The sequence below is a fragment of the Myotis daubentonii genome, chromosome 3 (genome assembly GCF_963259705.1).
Source record: "Myotis daubentonii chromosome 3, mMyoDau2.1, whole genome shotgun sequence".
NCBI classification, from domain to species: domain Eukaryota; kingdom Metazoa; phylum Chordata; class Mammalia; order Chiroptera; family Vespertilionidae; genus Myotis; species Myotis daubentonii.
This window is the reverse complement of record NC_081842.1, coordinates 149,191,166-149,212,223: the sequence shown is the minus strand read 5'-3', so window position 1 is coordinate 149,212,223 and position 21,058 is coordinate 149,191,166. Positions and strand designations below refer to the sequence as shown.

The following is a 21,058-nucleotide window of genomic DNA, read 5'->3' as shown; positions in this document are numbered from 1 at the left end:
TGTATGATTCTCAAAGGGAAAAACTCCATGTTCTGCATTACTGAGAATAATCCTTTTGTTCTGACTAGACACCAGTGAAAACTGAAGCCTCTACTTACTATTGTGCATTCCCTTCACTACCCATATATTTCCAGCACCCTTTGCTATAAGACATCTTCACATAATGATGTGACCTTGGGTTCTGTCACTTCATGCCACCACATGGATGAATCAGCGAGTATTCCTAGAAGCCATTTCTACACCAGAACAGGGAGCAACTTACTTAGATGTGGAAGTGATTTTGAACCAATAAATATTCCTTGCTATTCTAAACTGCTGTATCCCCAATTTAGTTTCATTGTGGCTAAGTCTCAAAATTGCCTGTAGCCACTCAGTGTCATCACATATGAGGGGACATTTGACTAAGGGCAAAAAAAGTCTTGATCATTTGTGGTCAACATCTCTTAGTTTTGCAAACTTTGCAAAAAACATACTCAAGTAGACACATTTCTAGGGACCTTACTTAGAGATTTGGAATGAGCTTGTACAAATAGGGCCCCTAAAGCTTAAACTTCCTTAGTTAGCTTCCTGGAATTTTGAAGAAGAAATGAATGGGAGAAAGGTAAGCAGATGGGGAAAGCTTAAGGAAAGGGAAAGAAAAACACCAATGATTGTTTTCAGATAATTTCCATGTAGGTCTCACCCAAGAAGAGGAGATGAATAAGTGTTATTTCATAATCCCTTCTGTCTCAGTCCATTTGGGCTGCCATAACTAAAATATTATAGACTAGGTGATCTAAATAACATTTATTTCTCACAGTTCTGGAGGCTGGGTAGTTCAATGCTCTGGCAGAATTGGTGTCTGGTGAGAACATGCTTCCTGGTGCATAGATGAGTGGCTACCTTCTTGCCGTGTCCTCACCTAGTAAACCAGGGAGAGAGCTCTCTGGAGTGTCTTTTATAAGGTTACTAACCCCGTTCATGAGGGCTTCACTCTTATAACCTGATCACCTCCTAAAGGCTCCACCTCCAAATACCAAAACATGGGGAGTTAGATTTCCATTTTTGAATTTGGGGAGGACACAAATATTTCCATGGTAATAGGGCACAAATGTAATTCAAATACAGTAATTTTTAAGATGTACTGGAAAATAGTAATGTAAATTAGAGATTTTCGCTTAAAAGTAGCTGCCAAGGGATATTCTTTATTGAAACAATGGTACATTACTCAAACATCTGCTTAACTGTAAAACTGTAATTAGAAAATGAGCTATATAAAATATCAGGGTCATTTATTTATTTTTCACTTTTCCAACAAGTATTCAGTATTAGTTAACCCATGATTCAGGATACCAGGGTGGGATGTATCCAGGTTCCCTTTCACCTCCCTGGGAGAAGGATGGAGGACAGAGATGAAGTGGGATGCAACCAGTTGAGATCTTCTCAGGAAACTGTCTTTTGCCCATGGTGGTCCCAGGATATGGGGTGGAGGGACTTGTACACATGCTGGTACCATTTGCACATGGAGACTTCACCCCCTCTAGCGGTCATTGCCTTCTCACAGTGGAGGAGGTCCAGGTAGTTTGGCTAACAATTTCTGGTCTGGTTCTGGTTGAAGTGGCTGTCAAAAGGGTAGCTATTGATTTTGCTCTTGATGTCTTCTGCCATGTTGCTGACTCTTAAAGACGCCCCTGAAACCACTCGCAGCTTAATGTGACCCTAGCAAAGCCCCCTCCATCAGATCAGAAGCGGAATTCCGGGTCATTTATTATACTCTACCGTTTTTAAAAAAATATATGTTTTTTAATTGATTTTAGGGGGAGAGAGGAAGAGAGCGGGAGAGATAGAAGCATGGATGAATGAGAGAGAACATCAACATCCATCAGCTGCCCACTGCCTCTGGCACAACCCCTACTGGGGATCAAGCCCACAACCCTGGCATATGCCCTAATCTGGATTCCAACAGGTGACCTGTTGGTGCATGGGCCAATGTTCAACCACTGAACCATATGGGCTGGGCTATTATACACTACCTTTTAACTCAAAATGTTTAACATAATACGTAACACAAAATTATTTTTATTGTAAAACAAATACAGATCAAACCAATCTGTAGCTAACAGTTAATACGTAAGTATATAATATATATTAAAGACATATAATATTTTTCTTCTAATTTTTTAAAATTCTCGCGCGAGGATATTTTTCTATTGATTTTTAGAGAGATTGGAAGAGAGCAGGAAAGAGAGAGAAATATCAATATGTGAGAAACACATTGATTGGTTGCCTCCTGCACCAGCTCCGACCAGGGCCCGGCTGGGGAGGAGCCTGCAATCAAGGCTACCCAGACAACCAAGGTACATACCCTTGACCAGAATAAACCCGGGACCCTTTGGTTTGCAGGCCAATGCTCTCTCCACTGAGCCAAACTGACTAGGACAGTGGTCGGCAAACTGTGGCTCAGGAGCCACACGTGGCTCTTCCACAAAATACTGACTTCTGTGCATGGGCCACGAAGTTTCAATTACACTGTATGTGCACACCAGCACGTGATATTTTGTGGCATTTTGTGGAAGAGCCACACTCAAGGGGCCAAAGAGCCGCATTTGGCTCGTGAGCCGCCGTTTGCCAACCACGGGACTAGGGCATAAATGTAATATTTTTCAAGATGAACATTCTTGTCACAAACACTTGGATCAAGACAACACTTTTCCAGATTCCCAGTCCCCCAAGCATAATTACAACCTTCTCCTTCCTCCCAAAAGCAAGCTATTTTCCTGACTTTCATGTTTTCACTTCCTTGTGTTTCTTTACATTTTTATCATTTAAATTTGCATGTTTCCTTATATGTAAACAGGGCTCATAGCAGTACCTACCTAAATGGTGGTTGTGAGGATTAATTGAATTAATACATATAAAGCAGGTAGGGCAGTTTTCTCACCTAATAAGCACTCAATAAATATTAACCATTATATTATTTCTGATAGTCCTCTTTTCTACAGGAATAAGAATCAATTATCCAGTTACATTTTAATTAAGGTGTCTGAATAATTGAGAAGGGCATTATTTGGAGAAATGGCTACTTCTTGGCCAATCTTATGGTACAAGGTCCGTGTATTTTCCAAGCAATTTTAGTATTTTATTCATTACCTTGTATAGAGCTTCTGAATGAAATAGAACGAATGAGCTTTCTTCTTTTGCAGAAAGTATAGTATTAAAATTAAAATTTTTAAAAAAGAATTCCACTACAGCTATTGTCTTCAGGCCAAAATATTCAAAATTCTCTAACTCCTCAATCCTCCCACTTCCCTACTCAAAGGCTCTGGTCCTACAACTTTACCTCCTCTCTTCATAGTCATTTTGTGGCTTTATAAGCAGAGCGCTGTAATATAACCCAACATTTCTCAGCTCAAGTCCAACAGCAATTATATGCGCTGCTCTAGAAGCTGTGCACACCCTCTGCAGGGGACTCAGGAGTGCTCTGACCCGTGCTGATTTTATGTTCTCCCCTGCACCCCAGAACCCCCAACTTTTCTTGCCCGAAGCCATTTAAGTAAGGGAGTGCCACTGGCCGCTGGAAGGGTCTTGTGAACCTTGTGTGTGTGTGTGTTGGGGTGTGTGCGTGGGGGGGGGGGGGAATGCTCTGACATCCCACATAGTGTAGGAAGGCTGCAAGCGTTGACTAGAACTTAGCTCTCAATAAAACATCTATGAAAATGAATGACTAGCAACAACCCGAAAGCAAAGAAGAGGAGCGGGGATGAGGAACGCCGGGGCCTGGTCAGTCCCGAGGGAACCGCTTGCCCCTGGAGCAAAGCGGGGCCGGGTACCGGCCGGCGGAGGTAAACACAGCTACTACGCGTGCGCACAGCCTCCCCCGGTCACGTGCCGGCGCGGCCCCGCCTCCGGGGTTGTCCCGAACTGCAGTTCGGCGGCCGGCAGGGACCGTCTACAAACTGCCAGGAGGCGTCCACCTGTTCCCCGAGGGGGCGGATTCCGGTCGGAGCCGAGCGTTCGGTCGGAGCCGCCCCTTTCCTCCGGAGGTGGGGCGGAAGGCTGCGCCCTGGGCCCGCAGGCGCCGCCAGTCTCCGCGGGACATGGCCCGCCGCGGGGAGGGCGGCGCGGCCCCGACGGCACCGGTGGGGCCCCCTGCAGCGTGCACTCCGGGGCTGCCGAGGAAGGGGCCGTGCGAGCGGCGCCGGCTGAAGGCGCTGGTGTCGGAGCAGCTCAGCCAGGATCTGCTCAGGTAGGAGGAGGCGGGAACTCGGGCCGCTCCAGTGCTCCGCGCGCCCCCCGCCGCCCGCGCCGCCGCGGCTCTTCTCCGGCTCTGTCCCCACCTCGTTCCCCGCGCCTCGGGCCGCTGCGGGGTGTTCAGCAGTCTCCTCCCTACGGAGCCGCCCGCCTTCCCGCAGAAACCAGTCGCGAGCTGCTCGGAGACCGCGTACCAGATTCCAAAAGAAAACCAAAATCAGCATCATCGTTCTGGGCAGCACCAGTTGATGCCAAAATACTCTGACGCTCCTTAGGTCTTGAAAGGCATCTCGCTAAGGTCGGGGTGCCTCCAGGGTTCGCGGTCCTGAAACGTACACGTTTTGCTAAGCTTAAGCAGCGTTAAGAAAAATGATAAAATTAGGCAGAAAAAAAAAAAGAATATTTAGAATGAGGAAACATAGGACAAATTACTGGAGCCTTGGAGGTCTCTTTCTTCCAAGCTCTGTTTAAACAATTTGGCACAAGTGCTGACACAGAAATACTTCCCTATTGCAACCTGGCGTCCCCTCTCCACCTAGAACCCTCTACAGCTCCCAGCAACTGCCCGCTCCCTGCAGACCCAAGCAGATGGAGGGTTGTTGTGACGCTTAACCCAGACTATGGTAAATCCAGCCAAAGTCACCTCAGTTTCTAAAGAAAATGAAGCTTAGAAGTATTCCCGAGCTAATTTCCATTCCACCAAAACATTGATTCTTGAACTTCAGTGTGCATCGAAATCACCTGGAGGCCTTGTTAAAATTTAGATTTACTGGGTCCCCGTCCATAGGTCTGATTCATTTGGTCCAGGTTGGGCCTGAAGTTTTTGCATTTCTAACAAGGTCTCAGGTGATGCTGATATTGCTGGCCTGAGCCACACTTTGAGAACTACTGAACTAGAGTAAACACAGTTACTACTAATAACTAACAGTTGGGCAGCTTTCTACATTGTTTTTTTTAAAAAGCACTTTCACTCACACTTAAAAGGCTCCAGCAGCTATAAAATGAACTTTATAAGGTTAAAAACATTTCCTTTTAACTTGGGCCTATCTACCAGAGGTGCTCCTTTGTCTCCACCAGTGGTGGATGGATGGAAAAGATGGAAAAAACAAGACTGAAGTTCTGTTTCTAGGGTGAGTCTCTAAGGATAAGGTGCTCCTCTTCAGTGACTTTATTCTTCTGGCTGTACTGTGAGCAGAAAGTGTCATGAATGTAAGGAAGATAACATATTTAGTTTATATAAAGAAAATTAGGTTAAAAGTACAGCAGGTGAACAATTTATCTTCATTCTAGCAGCAGTTAAGGACAGGACCCTGTGCTCCCAAGTTCTTATCCTATATAATAAAAGGGTAATATGCAAATTGACCATAAGGGCGGAACAACCAGTCGCTATGACATGCACTGACCACCAGGAGGTGGACGCTCAATGCAGGAGCTGCCCCCTGGTAGTCAGTGTGCTCCCACAGGGGGAGCTCTGCGCAGCCACAATCCGGGCTCAGGGCTGCAAGTGCAGCGCCAGTGGTGGGAGCCTCTCCCGCCTCCTCCACAGTGCTAAGGATATCCCACTGATTATTAGAGTGACTTGCCCAAGGTGACATGACTAGCACATCCCCTGAGGGCTGCCAGAGGGAATGTCTGACTGCCAGCTTAGGCCCGATCCCTAGGGGATCGGGCCTAAGCCAGCAGGTGGACATCCCCTGAGGGGTCCTGGACTGCGAGAGGGCACAGGACGGAATGAGGGACACCCTGAGCGTACCAGGCCTCTAGTTGAAAATAAAGAAAAATAGGTGCAGGCCCAGCTGGTTTGGCTCTGTGGATAGAGTGTAGGCCTGCAGACTGAAGGGTACTAGGTTCAATTCCAGTCGAGGGCACGTACCTCTACATTGATGTATCTCTTTCTCTGTCACTCCCCCTCCCACTCTCTCTAAAAAAGTAAAAATTAAAAAATAGGTGCAGCATCTTTTTAATTACAAAAAAACTTCACATGCTCACCCATCCTACTTAAATGCTATTACTCTTTGAGCACAGCAATATCATTGATTTATTTTATAAATATTAATGAAGTAGCTAGCACCTACCTGGCTCTGTAGGAGCAAGCTCCTTTAGAATCAAAGGTTAATAAGACATGGCTTTGGTGTTTGTGTTTTCACTCTAGTGAGAGAGAGAATAACCAAACAAAAGTGATGCTGGGACCCAAGTGAGTTGTGGAAAGCTTTATAAGGTAACATCTGAATGGTCTCTGGGGTTGATTAAAATTGATTAGGTAGAGCTTAGTAAGGGAGAAATCACAGGGTATTTGAACAAGGGGAATGGAGATTTGAGAGAGCTTGATATAGTCTGGGAAAGCAAGTTGTATTAGATTCTTCTAAACATCAAGGAACAGAAATACCTCTGGGTTACCTGAGGCATTAGGATATATGGAGAAGTAAGGAAAAACAGGAAACGGTTTCAACATAAAAAAGCCATATCTGAGATCTGATGTAGAATTGGAAAGTTGCTGGGGATATACCAGCAACTGTGAAATGGACCATTATTCAGGACAATGGTAGGAAAAATACGTAATACTTCTTGTCATCCTACTATTAGCTAGACCAGCCGTGGGCAAACTATGGCCCGCGGGCCGGATCCGGCCCGTTCGGCTGTTCTATCCGGCCCGCGGAGCCGAAAGAGTGGAGGGTTCTCTTGCTCTCCCCTCTGCTCCTTCACCAGCAGCAGTGTTAACATGGCAGCGTCGGGAAACACGGCCGCAGCTCCTTCTTCTGAGTCCAGTTTAAGAACCCATTGTGGCCCTCGAGTCAAAAAGTTTGCCCACCCCTGAGCTAGACCCTAGGCTGACATGTAATGGTTTATTTACTCCTCTGTAAGGTAAATCTTGTTATTATTCCCATTTAACATACAAGGAAACTGAGGGTTAGAGGACAAGCAGTGGAGTTGGAAGAAGAATGTTGGCAGTCTGGCTCTGGAGATATTAGAATGACTTGCCCAAGGTGACATGACTAGAATTTGAACCCGGTCTGCCTTCTCTAGTTATATACTAGTAAACTGATCTTCCAGTAACTTTGTTCCTTCATCTTTGCTTCTTGCACACATTTCTTTTTCTTACTCCACTTTGGGTCAGCTTTGCAACACTTAGAGTGTGGCCAGTTGGTCCCTGTTTACTACAGAATGTTTCTGCCAGAATTTACTTATTTAACTACCATATTGGCTGATGGCTAACCTTGTCTCAGTCTGTTGCCCATTCAGATATATCAGGGTCATGTGGTACTAAGGAGGGCCATCCTATATAATAAAAGCCTAATATGCTAAGTGTCCAACTGATCAACCAGTCGCTATGATGCGCACTGACTACCAGGGGGCAGATGCTCCAACTGGTAGGTTAGCTTGCTGCTGGTGTCCAGCTGATTGGGACTGGATGAGATGGGCCAGACACACCCTGGAGCCCTCCTATGGTCCCTTCCCGGCCCCGATCGTGCACCAGTGGGGTCCCTCGGCCTGGCCTGTGTCCTCTCGCAATCCAGGACCCCCTTGGGGGATGTTGGAGAGCCAGTTTTGGCCCGATCCCTGCAGCCAGGCTGAGGTACCTCACCAGTGCACAAATTTGTGCACCAGGCCTCTAGTATATAAATAATAAACAAATTTGGTAGCTTTATTTGAGAGTAGGTTGTGGGTTTGGCAGGCAATCAGAGTGACAGTAGATGAGGGTAAATAGATAAAGTGACACTAAATCATAGAGGTCTTTTTTCAGTAAAAAGTTTGGAATGTATCTGGAGGCAGTGAAAAGCCATTGGGAGCTATTTTTTCTTTTACATCCAGTATTATTTTATACTAGAGGCCTGGTGCACAAAATTCATGCACTTGGGGAGGGCCTTCAGCCTTGCCTGCACCCTCTCACAGTCTGGGAGCCCTCGGGGGATATCCGACTGACAGCTTAGGCCCACTCCCCATCCTTAGTGCTGCCGCAGAGGTGGGAGAGGCTCCTGCCACTGCTGCTGCGCTTGCCAGCCGTGAGCCCAGCTTCTGTGGGAGCACACTGACCACCAGGGGGCAGCTCCTGCATTGAACCTCTGCCCCCTGGTGGTCTGTGCGCATCATAGCAACTGGTCATTCCACCGTTTGGTTGATTTGCATATTAGCCTTTTATTATATAGGATTAGTTTCAGATGTACCCATTGTTTTTTTGTTTGTTTTTTTAAATAAAGGATCAACATATTTAGGTTTTTAATTGAGGAAAGAGAAATTGAAACAAGGAAACCAGCCAGGAGATTTTGTAATAGTTGGAGATACAAAATGGTGGGGTAAATAGAAAAGGTGAAAGGGATTCATATGGCAACTGATGAGCTTGGTGACCTATTACATGTGGAGGAACAGGGAGAGGAAAACATGGAAGGTGGTGCCAAATCTTAGGACATTTGAAAGGGAGGAACATGTGAATATATCTGGAGTATAGTAGGGAAGTTGGAAGAGCAGATACAGATTAAAGGTTGGTGGCCAAACCAAATAATGGAGAGATCCTACCTTATTCCTTTCACCTTCTATATCCAGTCACCAACTATTGCCAGTTTTATTACTTAAATATATTTTAATTCTATCCTTACTCTCTGTCACCATTCATTTTCTCCTGGCATAATTCCTTTACATCATTCATCTGTGCTGTATAGTAGTCTTCATTCTCATGTTCCCCTAATTCCTCTTCTACACAGCTAACAGATGATATTTTGAAAAATAAATTTATTCATGTTTCAAACCATTTGGTGATTCCCCTTCAACTGTAAGATAGAATTTAGCTCTTTGCCTCTTTGTTTAAAAATATACTTTTATTGATTTCAGAGAGGAAGGGGGAGGGAGATAGAAACATCAATAATGAGAGAGAATCATTAATCAACTGCTTCCTGCAGGCCCCACACTGGGGATCAAGCTCACAACCCGGGCATGTGCCCTGACCGTTAATCGAACCATGATTTCCTGGCTCATAGGTTGACGCTCAACCACTGAGTCAGGCTTTTTGCCTCTTATTCATCTTTATCCTTAAAGCTTCATCTTCCACTTATCATCTCAATACTCTGCTGACCAATTTGTAGCTCTACACTCATATATATATTAGGAATTCCTTTCTACCTTGCTTTGTTTCTCTGACCAACCCTTATTCAATCTTTAAAATCCCAGTTTGGTTTTCATGTCCTCTATAAGGTCTTCTCTTATGTCTGCCTCTGAACAAAATTTACTTATTTGTGCTATTGAATATATCATGCTCTTCAATTTTCAGGCATGCCCTCCCTGTTATTATTCTATATGCTCTTTGAGGGCAGATATTATGTTTTAGGCATCTTTTATGTCCCCAGTGCTTAGTACATAGTACTTGTTCAATAAATTTTTAGTGATAATTAGGTTTAATCAGCAGTCTAAAATGCTTTAGATAGGTTAATACAGTAGTTGTTGGTAGAGAAATGATGTGGAAAGAAGCTGGGCCTTGACATCATTGAACCTTTGCTCTACCTGTCCTTCTTTTAGATCTTACTATTATATGAGCCATTAAACCTCTTTTAAGAGGTCTGAGACAGATATTGTTACTTGTAACTGATACAAGTGGTTTTATAAAATAAAAAGCACTATATTTTCACATTAACAATTTTTTTTAACACATTAACTTTTTTAAATTTTTCAAATACTCATGAGCATCTATTGTGATCAAAACAGTTTCTCTAGTGAAGGTTATATGGCTACCAACTGCAATGCTTCCTTATTCACTTGGCAAGCAGTGGGGGATGGAAAGAAGGTGGGTGGGAAGAATGAACAAATTATTTGTACAACTTGAATTTGTATTAATTTTTGAGAAATCAATACATTTTTGCATAAATTTATAAATCAACTATGAAAATAAATTATTGATGAAAATGTTGACTAAAATGCATCTGTTTGCTCGTCATTCCCAAGGTTCTAAAAGCTTTGCTCTGAAGCATTTGTCTTGTTTAGGATAAAATACAACAGAATTTAACAGCAGATATTGAGCTCTTAGTATATACTGAAGATACACAGTTTTTGCCTTTGGGGAGTTCATTGTCTAACAGGGAGAAAAACACATAAAAATGATGATGCAATGACAGAAGTACTGTAATAGAGGTATGTACTGAGTGCGATGGGAACAGAAAAAGAGCCATTAACTTGGTCTTAGGGGAGTGTGTTAATGGCAACATTCTAAGCTTTCACTGTAATGGATATCTTTATCCATTACTTGGACTCCTATAGAGAACTGGTGTGATTGCCAATTATACACTGCAAATACAAGTCCTCTGAGAATACATATCTTGTTGATGATAATGTTATAGTAATATGAAGTAAAATATATACTTACCATAGAGACAAAGATTATATTATCACAGTTTCTATAATGATGCTGATTTCTGTTCTTCCATCACCTTACTACACACATTAATCAGTGGGCTATGTCTGTCCATTAATAAAAGAATTTGAATGGATTTAAAATCATTTTAATAATAGATTAGAGCATGGTTAGTTGTGTTTGTTATGGGGGAGGTGGTGGAAAAGGGCTTAAATGTCACATTCTTGAAGCCAAGTCTGCATTTTAGACTTGGTATTTAACAATGGTCAGAACAAAGTGTACCAGTTTCTAATCTGTTATCTATTGTTATATCTGCTTTGCTGGTGTTGTTGACTATTTACTTTTCTGACTTCAATTTTAGTAAGATTGAAAAAAAATTGATTCTGCACAATGTCAACTATATTATTACTTTGTTTTTCTCAAAATAAATCTAAAATAGAAAATCAACATAAATAGCAGGAGATAAATTTTACTATTTTTTAAAATATATTTTATTGATTTTTTACAGAGAGGAAGGGAGAGGGATAGAGAGTTAGAAACATCTATCAGCTGTCTCCTACACACCTCCCACTGGGAATGTGCCCGCAACCAAGGTACATGCCCTTGACCGGAATCGAACCTGGGACCTTTCAGTCCGCAGGTTGATGCTCTATCCACTGAGCCAAACCAGTCAGGGCTAAATTTTACTATTATTAAAAGGAATAAAAAAATACTTTTTGAAAAAGTAGTCTTACTCTTTTAATGAAATTACTTTGGTTTTCACGTGTAACTTTTAGAAAATTAGATTCATAGCCAATATTAAATAGTGTTCTTTGAAATGAACTAAAAACAAACTCATTTTTATATTAACATATTTATTTTATGTTACCTCTGTATTTTGTTTTTGTTATTTTTAAAACTTTATAAAAATGGGTATCCTATCTAATAAAAGAGAAAAATGGTAATTGGCGTACGACGATACCCTTTTCATTGGCTAATCAGGGCTATATGCAAATTAACTGCCAACTATGATTGGCAGTTAACTGCCAACTAAGATTGGCAGTTAACTGCCAACAAGATGGCGGTTAATTTGCATATGTAGGCACAATGCAGGGAGGCGAAAGGGAAAGCAGGAAGAAGCCCCCTGCCACTGACAGTGATCGGAAACCCAGGGGGGAGCTAAGAGCTGGGGGGCAGGGCAAAGGCGGCCCTGGGGCCGCCTTTGCCCTGCCCCCCAGCCATGATCGGAGAATCAGGCGCCTTTGCAGCCCTGGCCAGTGATAGCAGGAAGTAGGGGTGGAGCCAGCGATGGGAGCTGGGCACGGTGGAAGCTGGCAGTCCCGGGAGCTAGGGGTCCCTTGCCTGGGCCTAAAGCGGAGCCCACGATCGCGGGGCCGCTGCAGCTGCGGGTCCCCGCTGCCCGGGCCGGACGCCTAGGCCAGAGGCCTCAGGCCTGGTCAAGGGGCCGATCCGGTGATTGGTGATCGGAGGGTGATGAGGGTCAACTCCTCTGGCCGAGGCATCAGGCCTGGGTGGGGGGCGGAGCCGGGGATTGGGGGTATATGATGGTCCCCTTGCCCAGGCCTGAAGCCTGGGTCAGAGGCTTCAGGCTTGGGCGGGGGGTGGAGCAAGCGATCAGAGAGAGATGGGGGTCCCCTGCCCAGGCATGATTCCTGGGCCAGAGGCCTCAGGCCTGGGCAGGGGCCAGAGCCAGTGATCGGGGGAGATGGGGGTCCCCTGTCCAAGCCTGACACCTCTGGCGGAGGCATCAGGCCTGGGCAAGGGGCCGATCCTGCGATTGGAGGGTGATGGGGGTCTACGCCTCTGGCCGAGGCATCAGGCCTGGGCAAGGGGCCGATCCTGCGATTGGAGGGTGATGGGGGTCAACGCCTGAGGGCTCCCAGTATGTGAGAGGGGGCAGGCTGGGCTGAGGGACACTACCCCCCACACACACCCAGTGCACGAATTTCGTGCACCGGGCCCCTAGTATTATATATTTGTGTCACTAATTAAACTATTGTTTCTTTCTATTCCTGACAGGCTCCTAAGGGAAGAAATCCATACAGATGTTACTTTCTCTATAGGTTGTACTTTGTTCAAAGCACACAGGGCAGTCCTTTTTGCAAGGGTTCCTGACTTCTATTTTCATAGTATTGGACAGACATCAAATAATTTAACAAGTCATGAGCCTATTGCTGTGGAGAACTTTGAAGCTTCAGAATTTAGAACATTTTTACAGTAAGTGCTTTCTTTATTTTTTTTCTCTTATATTTAAGTCTAATATGTAATCATTTTTTAAAACGTGTATGTTATTTCATATATTTTTATAAAGTTCTAAGAAAAATCCATTCATTTAAATTCCAAGTTAACTTAGTATTAGTAGATGCTAAGTATTAGTATTAGAGTATTAGGAGACTTAGTATTGGTAGAGGCTACATACTAACTTGAGTTTGATCCTGAGAGAAGAAATGAGTAGTGAGCTATCTGTTAATTTGAATGAATTACTCTATGCCCGAATTTCTCAACAGTAGCACTGTTGACATTTTGAGTTAGATAATTCTTTGTTGTAAGGGCTGTGCAGTGCATTTTAGGATATTTAGCAGCATCCCTAGCCTGTAGCCACTAGATACCAGTAGCACTTTCCCTCCACATCCTTCCCAGAGCTCCTCCCCCACAAGTTGTGACAACCAAAATGTCTCCAGAACTTGCCAAAAGTCCTCTGGGGTAATTTTGCCCTCTGTTGAAAACCATTGCTATACTGATTTCTATATTATTGATATGTAAAGCTTTAAGTAAATTATGTGTGTTTATAAAAATAGGAGATCATAAATTTTATTCTCTTGACTTTTATGTGGTCAACATTTTTGAAAATAGAACTTTCATTGAACTTGTGTTTGGTGAACTTAGAGAATTGTCATTATTAAATAATGGGATAAAGTACTTTATATTAATCCCCATTTCTAATTGAATAGAATTCAGTTTTAATGCTTTGCTGTTATCTGTGCAAATGTATAATTATTTGACATTAATTTTTGCTAAATGTATCTGGGGGAAAGTACTTTCTAATGAATTTACTCAAAATTATATCTCTTTTTAAAGAACCTATTTAAATGACTTTAGAGAGGTCTTAAATACCTTAGTACATTGATTTTCAACCTTTTCTATCTCATGGCACACATAAACTAATTACTACAATACTATAGCACACAGATTTTTAAAAATATTTTTTGCCAATCTGACAAAAATCAGTATAATTTTGATTTATTCACATACCTATTGTTATGTTGGCTGTTGTCTTTTTTTTTAAAAATATATTTTATTGATTTTTTACAGAGAGGAAGGGAGAGGGATAGAGAGTCAGAAACATCGATGAGAGAGAAACATCGACCAGCTGCCTCCTGCACACCCCCCACTGGGGATGTGCCTGCAACCAAGGTACATGCCCTTGACCAGAATCGAACCTGGGACCTTTCAGTCACAGGCCGACACTCTATCCACTGAGCCAAAATGGTTACGGCTGTTGTCATTTTTTAAATTTGACAATCTAAGGAAAAAAGAGGCCAGTGCCCCTGACTAAGTAGTCAGGTATTACATGTTTTAAAAATTCTTAGAACACACCAGTTGAAAATTGCTGTCTTAGTGTTTAAGAACATGGACTCTAGGACTAAAACGCCTAGGATCAAATTCCCCGCTCTGCCATTTGGTAGCTGTGTGCCTCAAACTTAACCCCTATGTGCCTGGAATTTCCTCAAATGTAAGATGCTTGGCATACAATCTATAATAATAAAAACAATATGCTAATTAGATCAGGCATCCTTCCAGACGTCCTTCCCGATGGCCTTCTGGACATAGCTGCAGCAGCGGAGGCCAAGGCTGTGGTGGGCAGGAGCCGAGGCAGAGGTGGCAGCCACTATGGCATGGGCTGAGCCCCTTGCATGAATTTCGTGCATTGGCCTCTAGTAAGCATTATAAAAATCGTTACCTACGTTTTTTTTTGTTTTTGTTTTTGTTTTAATATTTTATTGAATTTTTTACAGAGAGGAAGGGAGAGGGAGAGGGCTAGAGAGTTAGAAACATCGATGAGAGAGAAACATCGATTCAGCGGCCTCCTGCTCACAATCCAAGACCTCCTGCCACCGCCACTGCACTCACCAGCCATGAGCCCAGCTTCTGGCTGAGCAGCGCTCCCCCTGTGGGAGCACACTGACCACCAGGGGGTAGCTCCTGCATTGAGCGTCTGCCCCCTGGTGGTCAGTGCGCATCATAGCAACTGGTCGTTCCGCCATTCAGCCAATTTGCATATTACAGTTTTATTATTATATAGGATATAATCTATAATAATAAAAGCATATATGCTAATTAGGCCGGCTATCCTTCCGGACAACCTTCTGGACAAAGCCGGGGTTGCAAGGGAAGCCCAAGTCCCAGGTGCTGGAGGGAAGCCCAGGTTCCGGGTGCCGGAGGGAAGCCTGGTCCCGGGTGCCAGAGCAAAGTCAGTGCCGGCAGCCAGGGGAAGGAAGGCCTACTCTTGCACAAATTTCGTGCATCAGGCCTCTAATATATATATAAAATAAGACAGGAGAAAAACACATGCTAGTCAGTCTCAATGTATACACACACACACACACACACATATATATACCCATACTAGAAGGCCTGTGCACAAAAATTTGTGCACTGGCAGGGAAGGGGGATCCCTCAGCCCAACCTGTGCCCTCTCATGGATCATGCTGCCGCCCGCCCCGCCCGCCCCACCCAAGACACTGCAGGCCCGGATCCCGCGCTGGGGCAGACAGCAGCTCAGATTACGCTGCTGCTCGCCCCGCCCGCCCGCCCCACCCAAGACATGGCAGGCCAGGATCTCACCTTGGGTGGAGCAACGGGATCTGCCTGCAGTATGCAAATTAGCCATCTTTGTTTGCGGTTAATTTTCATATCTCGCTGATTAGCCAATGGCAGGCGTAGCAAAGGTACAGTCAATTTCAATGTTTGTCTATTGTTAGATTTTATATATATATATAATTAATTTCAGAGAGGAAGGGCAATAGAAACATCAATGATGAGAGAGAATCATTGACCAGCTGCCTACTACACACCCCCACTAGGGATCAAGCCTGCAATCTGGGTATATGCCCTGACTGGGACCCTTCAGTCTATAGGCTGATGCTCTATCTATTGAGCCAAACCAGCTAGGGCTGGTCTCACTTTAAATGAAGCTGGAGAGTATTATGCTAAGTGAAATAAGCCAGTCAGAGAAAGACAAGTATCACATGATCTCACTCATATGTGGAATCTAATGAACAAAATAAACTGATGAACAAAACAGATCCAGAGACATAGAAGTATGGAACAGAGTAATGATAGAAGGGGAAGGAGGCGGGGGGGTGCTTGCTTGGGGAGATCAACCAAAGAACTTGTATGCACATATGCATAATCATGGACACAGATAATAGTGTGGTGAAGGCCTGGGGTTGGGGATGGGGGCAGACTAGAAGGGGTCAATTGGCGGGGGGGTGGGGGGGGAAGGGACATGTCTAATACTTTCAACAATAAAGATTTTTTAAAAAACATCATGACCATGAGCCTCAAGTAGGCATTTAGTGCTGTTGGTCATATTACATGCAATCATATAATATTTCCCTAGTTTCATTTGCTCTCCCATTCTTCTTGATATTTCACACCTTCTCTTTCTTGAACTTTCTTTTTTTTTTTTTAAATATATTTTATTGATTTTTTTACAGAGAGGAAGGGAGAGGGATAGAGAGTTAGAAACATTGAAGAGAGTGAAACATCGACCAGCTGCCTCCTGCACACCCCCTACTGGGGATGTACCTGCAACCAAAGTACATGCCCTTGACCGGAATTGACCCTGGAACCTTTCAGTCCGCAGGCCGATGCTCTATCCACTGAGCCAAACCAGTTAGGGCTCTTTCTTGAACTTTCAACTGCTCTTCCCTTATATTCGTTCTGACTTTATGATCTTTCTTTCTATTTCATTGAGAAAATCAAGGCAATTGGAAGAGAACTTGCACAGATTTCTCCCACATCTACGCGCACCTGCATCATATGCTTTGTCATTCCTCGTGTTACTATTGATGAACTGTCAGTGCTTTACAATCACTTCCTCCTCTTGTCCTCTAGATCTCATTCTATTCTTTTTCACCTACTCAGAGACATTGCTCCAGCAATTTTCACTTTTGAAAAAACAAGTTCACTTCTCTTGGATCTTATCATCTATAATAATAAAAGCGCAATATGCAAATTGACCGAACAGCTGAACAGTGGAATGACCATCCAGACGTCCTTCCGGATGACCTTCTGGATGAAGCCTGGGCTGCGAGGGCTGAGGCAGCCAGGGCTACCAAGGCCTACTCTTGCACGAATTTCATACATAGGGCCTCTAGTTAGCATATAAACATGGTGTCCCCCCTCACCTAAAAGAACAACAAAACCCTCTGCTTAACCCTACTTCCCCTCCAGCTAATGCTCTGCACCCTTGCACATCAAATTTCAAGTTACCTATCACACTCCCCAATTCCATTCTCCTTTTAAAAAATTGAGATATTCACATATTATAAAATTCACTCTTTTAAAGTAAATCAGTGGTTTTAGAATACAGTTGACCCTTGATCAATGCAGGTTGGAACTGCACAGGTCCATTCAAATGCTGATGCTGATTTAAATCTGGGCTATTCAAGGATCTACTGTATTCACAGTGTTGTGCAACCATCACCACTGCCTAATTCCAGAATATTGTCATCATCCTAAAAAGAAATCCTATACCCATTAGCAGTTACTTTCTACTCTTTCCTCCCCTCTAGTTCCTGGCAACCAATAATCTACTTTCTATCTTTAAGGTTTTGCTTATTGTGGACATTCCAAATAAGTGGCATCATATAGTATACGGCCTTTTATGTCTGGCTTTTTAAACTTGGGATGATATTTTCAAGGTCCATCCATGTTGTGGTGTTCACCAGTACTTCATTCCTTTTTGTGGTTGAATATTTCATTGTATAATGGATCAAGGGTCACCAAGACCATCCTCGGGTTTGATGATTTTGTGAGGACTCACAGGACTCAGCATATAGTCATACTCCAGGCTATGATTTATTACAAAGAAACAGAAAAGGCACATGGGGTAAAGTCTACAGGAAACCAGGTGCAAGCTTCCAAAGATCCTTTCTCCTAGCAACGAGTTGTGACATTTCTGAAATGTTGTCAACCAGGGGAGCTCATTAAAGGCCAACATCCAGAGTTTTTATTAGGGATTGATTACATGTGCATCCTTTACCTAATGTATACCCATATTCCAGACTCCTAGAAAGAAAGGAGGTGTTTAGCATAAACCAATTGTTTAGGCATAATGAGCCACCGTTGTAATTTATAAAATCCTAGGAATACTCCTGAAATCATGTTTTCAGATACCAGCCAAGGGCTAACCTTGTAAGTCTTACAGAAGATAATAGATCTGGTATGTTAACTCTTTTCTGTACATGTGGATATACCATATTTTGTTTATGCATTTATCAGTTGATAGACATTTGGGTTGTTTTGATCTTTTAATGTTATGAATAATTCTGAGAACATTATGTACAAGTTTTTGTGTCAGCATGTTTTCAGTTCTCTTGTGTTATATACCTAAAAGTAGAATTGCCAGACTGTTTTCCAAAGATGCTACACCATTTCACATTCTTACCCCCATGTATGAGGTTTTCAATTGTTCTAAATTCTCAACAAAACTTACTATCTTTTTTGTTATAGCCTAATGGGTATGAAGTGATATCTTGTGGTTTTAATTTTCATTTCTCTGATGACTAATGGTTTTGAACATCTTTTTGTGTGCATATTGACTGATTGTATATCTTGTTTGGAGAATTGTCTATTTTTTTGCCTGTTTTAAATTTGGGTTATTTGTCTTTACCAGTATATTTACTGAGTTCTAGAAATTCTTTTAAAAAAATGTTTTTATTGATTTCAGAGAGGAAGGGAGAGAGAGATTGAAACATCAATGATGAAAGAGAATCACTGATTGGCTGCCTCCTGTACGCCCCCTGATGGGGATCGAACCTGGGTATGTGCCCTTAACTGGAATCGAACCCAGGATCCTTCAGTCCACAGGCCCACGTTCTATCCACTGAGCCAAACTGGCTAGGGCTAGAAATTCTTTATATATTCTAGATACAATCTCATATTAGGTAAATGATTTGCAAAAGTTTTCTCCCATTCTGTAGATTGTCTTTTAACTTTTTTGATGGCATCCTTGAAAGCACAAAATTTTTTTTTAAATTTTATTTTACTTTTTCCATCACCATTTATCCCTCTGTGTCTTCTTCCACCCTGCCTCCAAATCACCACACTGTTGTCTATGTCCATGAGTTCTTAAAAAATTTAAATTTCTATGATTTCTATTTTATCTACTTTTTGTTAATTGTGCTTTTGATGTCATATCTAAGAAACCATTGCCTAATCCAAGGTCATGAAGATTTATATCTGTGTATACTTACAAAGTTTTATACTTCTAGTTCTTACATTTAGATCATTGACTAAATTTTTGTATATAGTGTGAGCCTAGGGTCCTACTTCATTCCTTTACATTTAGATATCAGGTTGTCCCAGCACCATATTTTTTTAAGAGACTATCTTTTTCCCATTGGATTATCTAGATACCTGTAAAGGAAAGACACTCTCCTGTGTGTCTCTTCCACTCTTTTTTTTGTTTGTTTGTTTTATTAATCCTCACCCAAGGATATTTTTTCCATTGATTTTCAGACCAAGTGGAAGCAGCGGGGGTGCAGGGTGAGGGGGGGGGTGTGGGACATCAATGTTAAAGAGATACAGATTGGTTGCCTCCCACCCATGGCATGACTGGAGCCAGGGATCGAGCCTGCAACCTAGGTACATACCCTTGACCTGGAATCTAACCTGAGACCCTCCATCCTATAGGCTGGCACTCTAACCACTGAGCAACCTGGACAAGGCCCTTTTACTCTTTTTTTAAAAAAATATATTTTATTGGTTTTTTACAGAAAAGAAGGGAGAGGGATAGAGAGTTAGAAAATATCGATGAGAGAGAAACATCGATCAGCTGCCTCCTGCACACTCCCTACTGGGATGTGCCCGCAACCAAGGTACATGCCCTTGACCGGAATTGAACCTGGGACCTTTCAGTCCACAGGCCGATGCTCTATCCACTGAGCCAAACTGGTTAGGGCGGGCCCTTTCACTCTTAATACTCTACTCATAGAATACTTTAATCCTGACACTTCTGGTCACCAAATGTGTAGGGATTTCTCCTCACCCCAAGCAATTCTGAAATTCTCCAGACACCAGCTAGGTGTCCTATAGATTTAACTAAATTCTGATAATATATACCTGGAGAAAGCATCAGATCCTACAGGTTAAGGGCTCATTCCAATAGGACTGCTCCCCATTCCCCACTTCAGATGCCAATCTGAAGTTCAAGTTGTTACCTATGCTTCTGACCAACTGTATAACTTGGAGGTTCCCATGACTCGTACCTTATCCTATATAATCCTATATAATAAAAGCCTAATATACTAAGTGTCCAGTCAACCGATTGGCTGTTCAGCCAATCAAAGTGTAATATGCTAATGATATGCTAAGGCCACTCAACTGCTTGCTATGACATGCACTGACCACCAGGGGGAAGTCGACCAGTCAACCAGTTGCTATGATGTGCACTGACCACCAGGGAGCAGATGCTCCAACCGGTAGGTTAGCTTGCTGCTGGGGTCCAGCCGATCAGGACTGAGCAAGATGGGCCAGACATGCCCTGGAGCCCTCCCATAGTCCTTCCCCAGCTGGCCAAACTCCCGCATCTCTCCCCCGCCCTGATTGCACACCGGTGGGGTCCCTTGGCCTGGCCTGTGCCCTCTTGCAATCCAGGGTCCCTAGGGAGATGTCGGAGAGCCGGTTTTGGCCCAACGCCACAGGCCAGGCCTAGGGACCCCACTGGTGCACAAATTCGTGTACCGGGCCTCTAGTATCCAATAAATTTGCTAGAGAAGCTCACAAAATTCAGGAATACATCTTACTTACATTACCATTTTATTATAAAGAATATTACTCAGAAATAGTAATGGAAGAGATGAATAGAGGCAGGTATGTGGGAAAGGGCACAGAGCTTCCATGCCCTCTCTGGGCAAACCACTCTCCCAATATCTTTACGTGTTCACCAACCTGAAGGCTCTTTGAACCCCATCCTTTATGGTTATTATGGAGGCATCATTACATAGGCACAAATGATTATATCATTAGTGATTAATTCAACCTCTGTGTACGGGTTTGTCATCTGTAAATAGAGATAGCTTTGTGTATTCTTTTCTTTAAAAAAAAAATTTTTTTTTTATTGATTTCAGAAGGGAAGGGAGAGTGAGAGAGAGATAGAAACATCAGTGATGAGAGAGAATCATCGATCGGCTGCCTTCTGCATACCCCGCACTGCATACCCCACAAACCAGGCATGTGCCCAGACTGGGAATCAAACTGTGACCT

General features: G+C 43.1%; 1 protein-coding gene across 5 annotated transcripts in view; it reads left to right on the top strand.

Annotated features, from left to right (window-relative positions):
• Positions 1-3,902: 3,902 nt before the first annotated feature.
• Positions 3,903-21,058, top strand: part of BTBD8 (BTB domain containing 8) — an 88,670-nt gene continuing 71,514 nt past the window's right edge. For 4 of the 5 annotated variants that reach the window (XM_059688806.1, XM_059688808.1, XM_059688807.1 and 1 more), the window contains exons 1-2: positions 3,903-4,225; positions 12,584-12,781. In XM_059688806.1, the coding sequence (XP_059544789.1) occupies positions 4,077-4,225; positions 12,584-12,781 (347 nt within the window). In that variant the 5' untranslated portion in view covers positions 3,903-4,076. Of the gene's footprint in view, positions 4,226-12,583; positions 12,782-21,058 lie in introns of those variants that run through there. The other variant, XM_059688809.1, reaches the window with a different exon arrangement.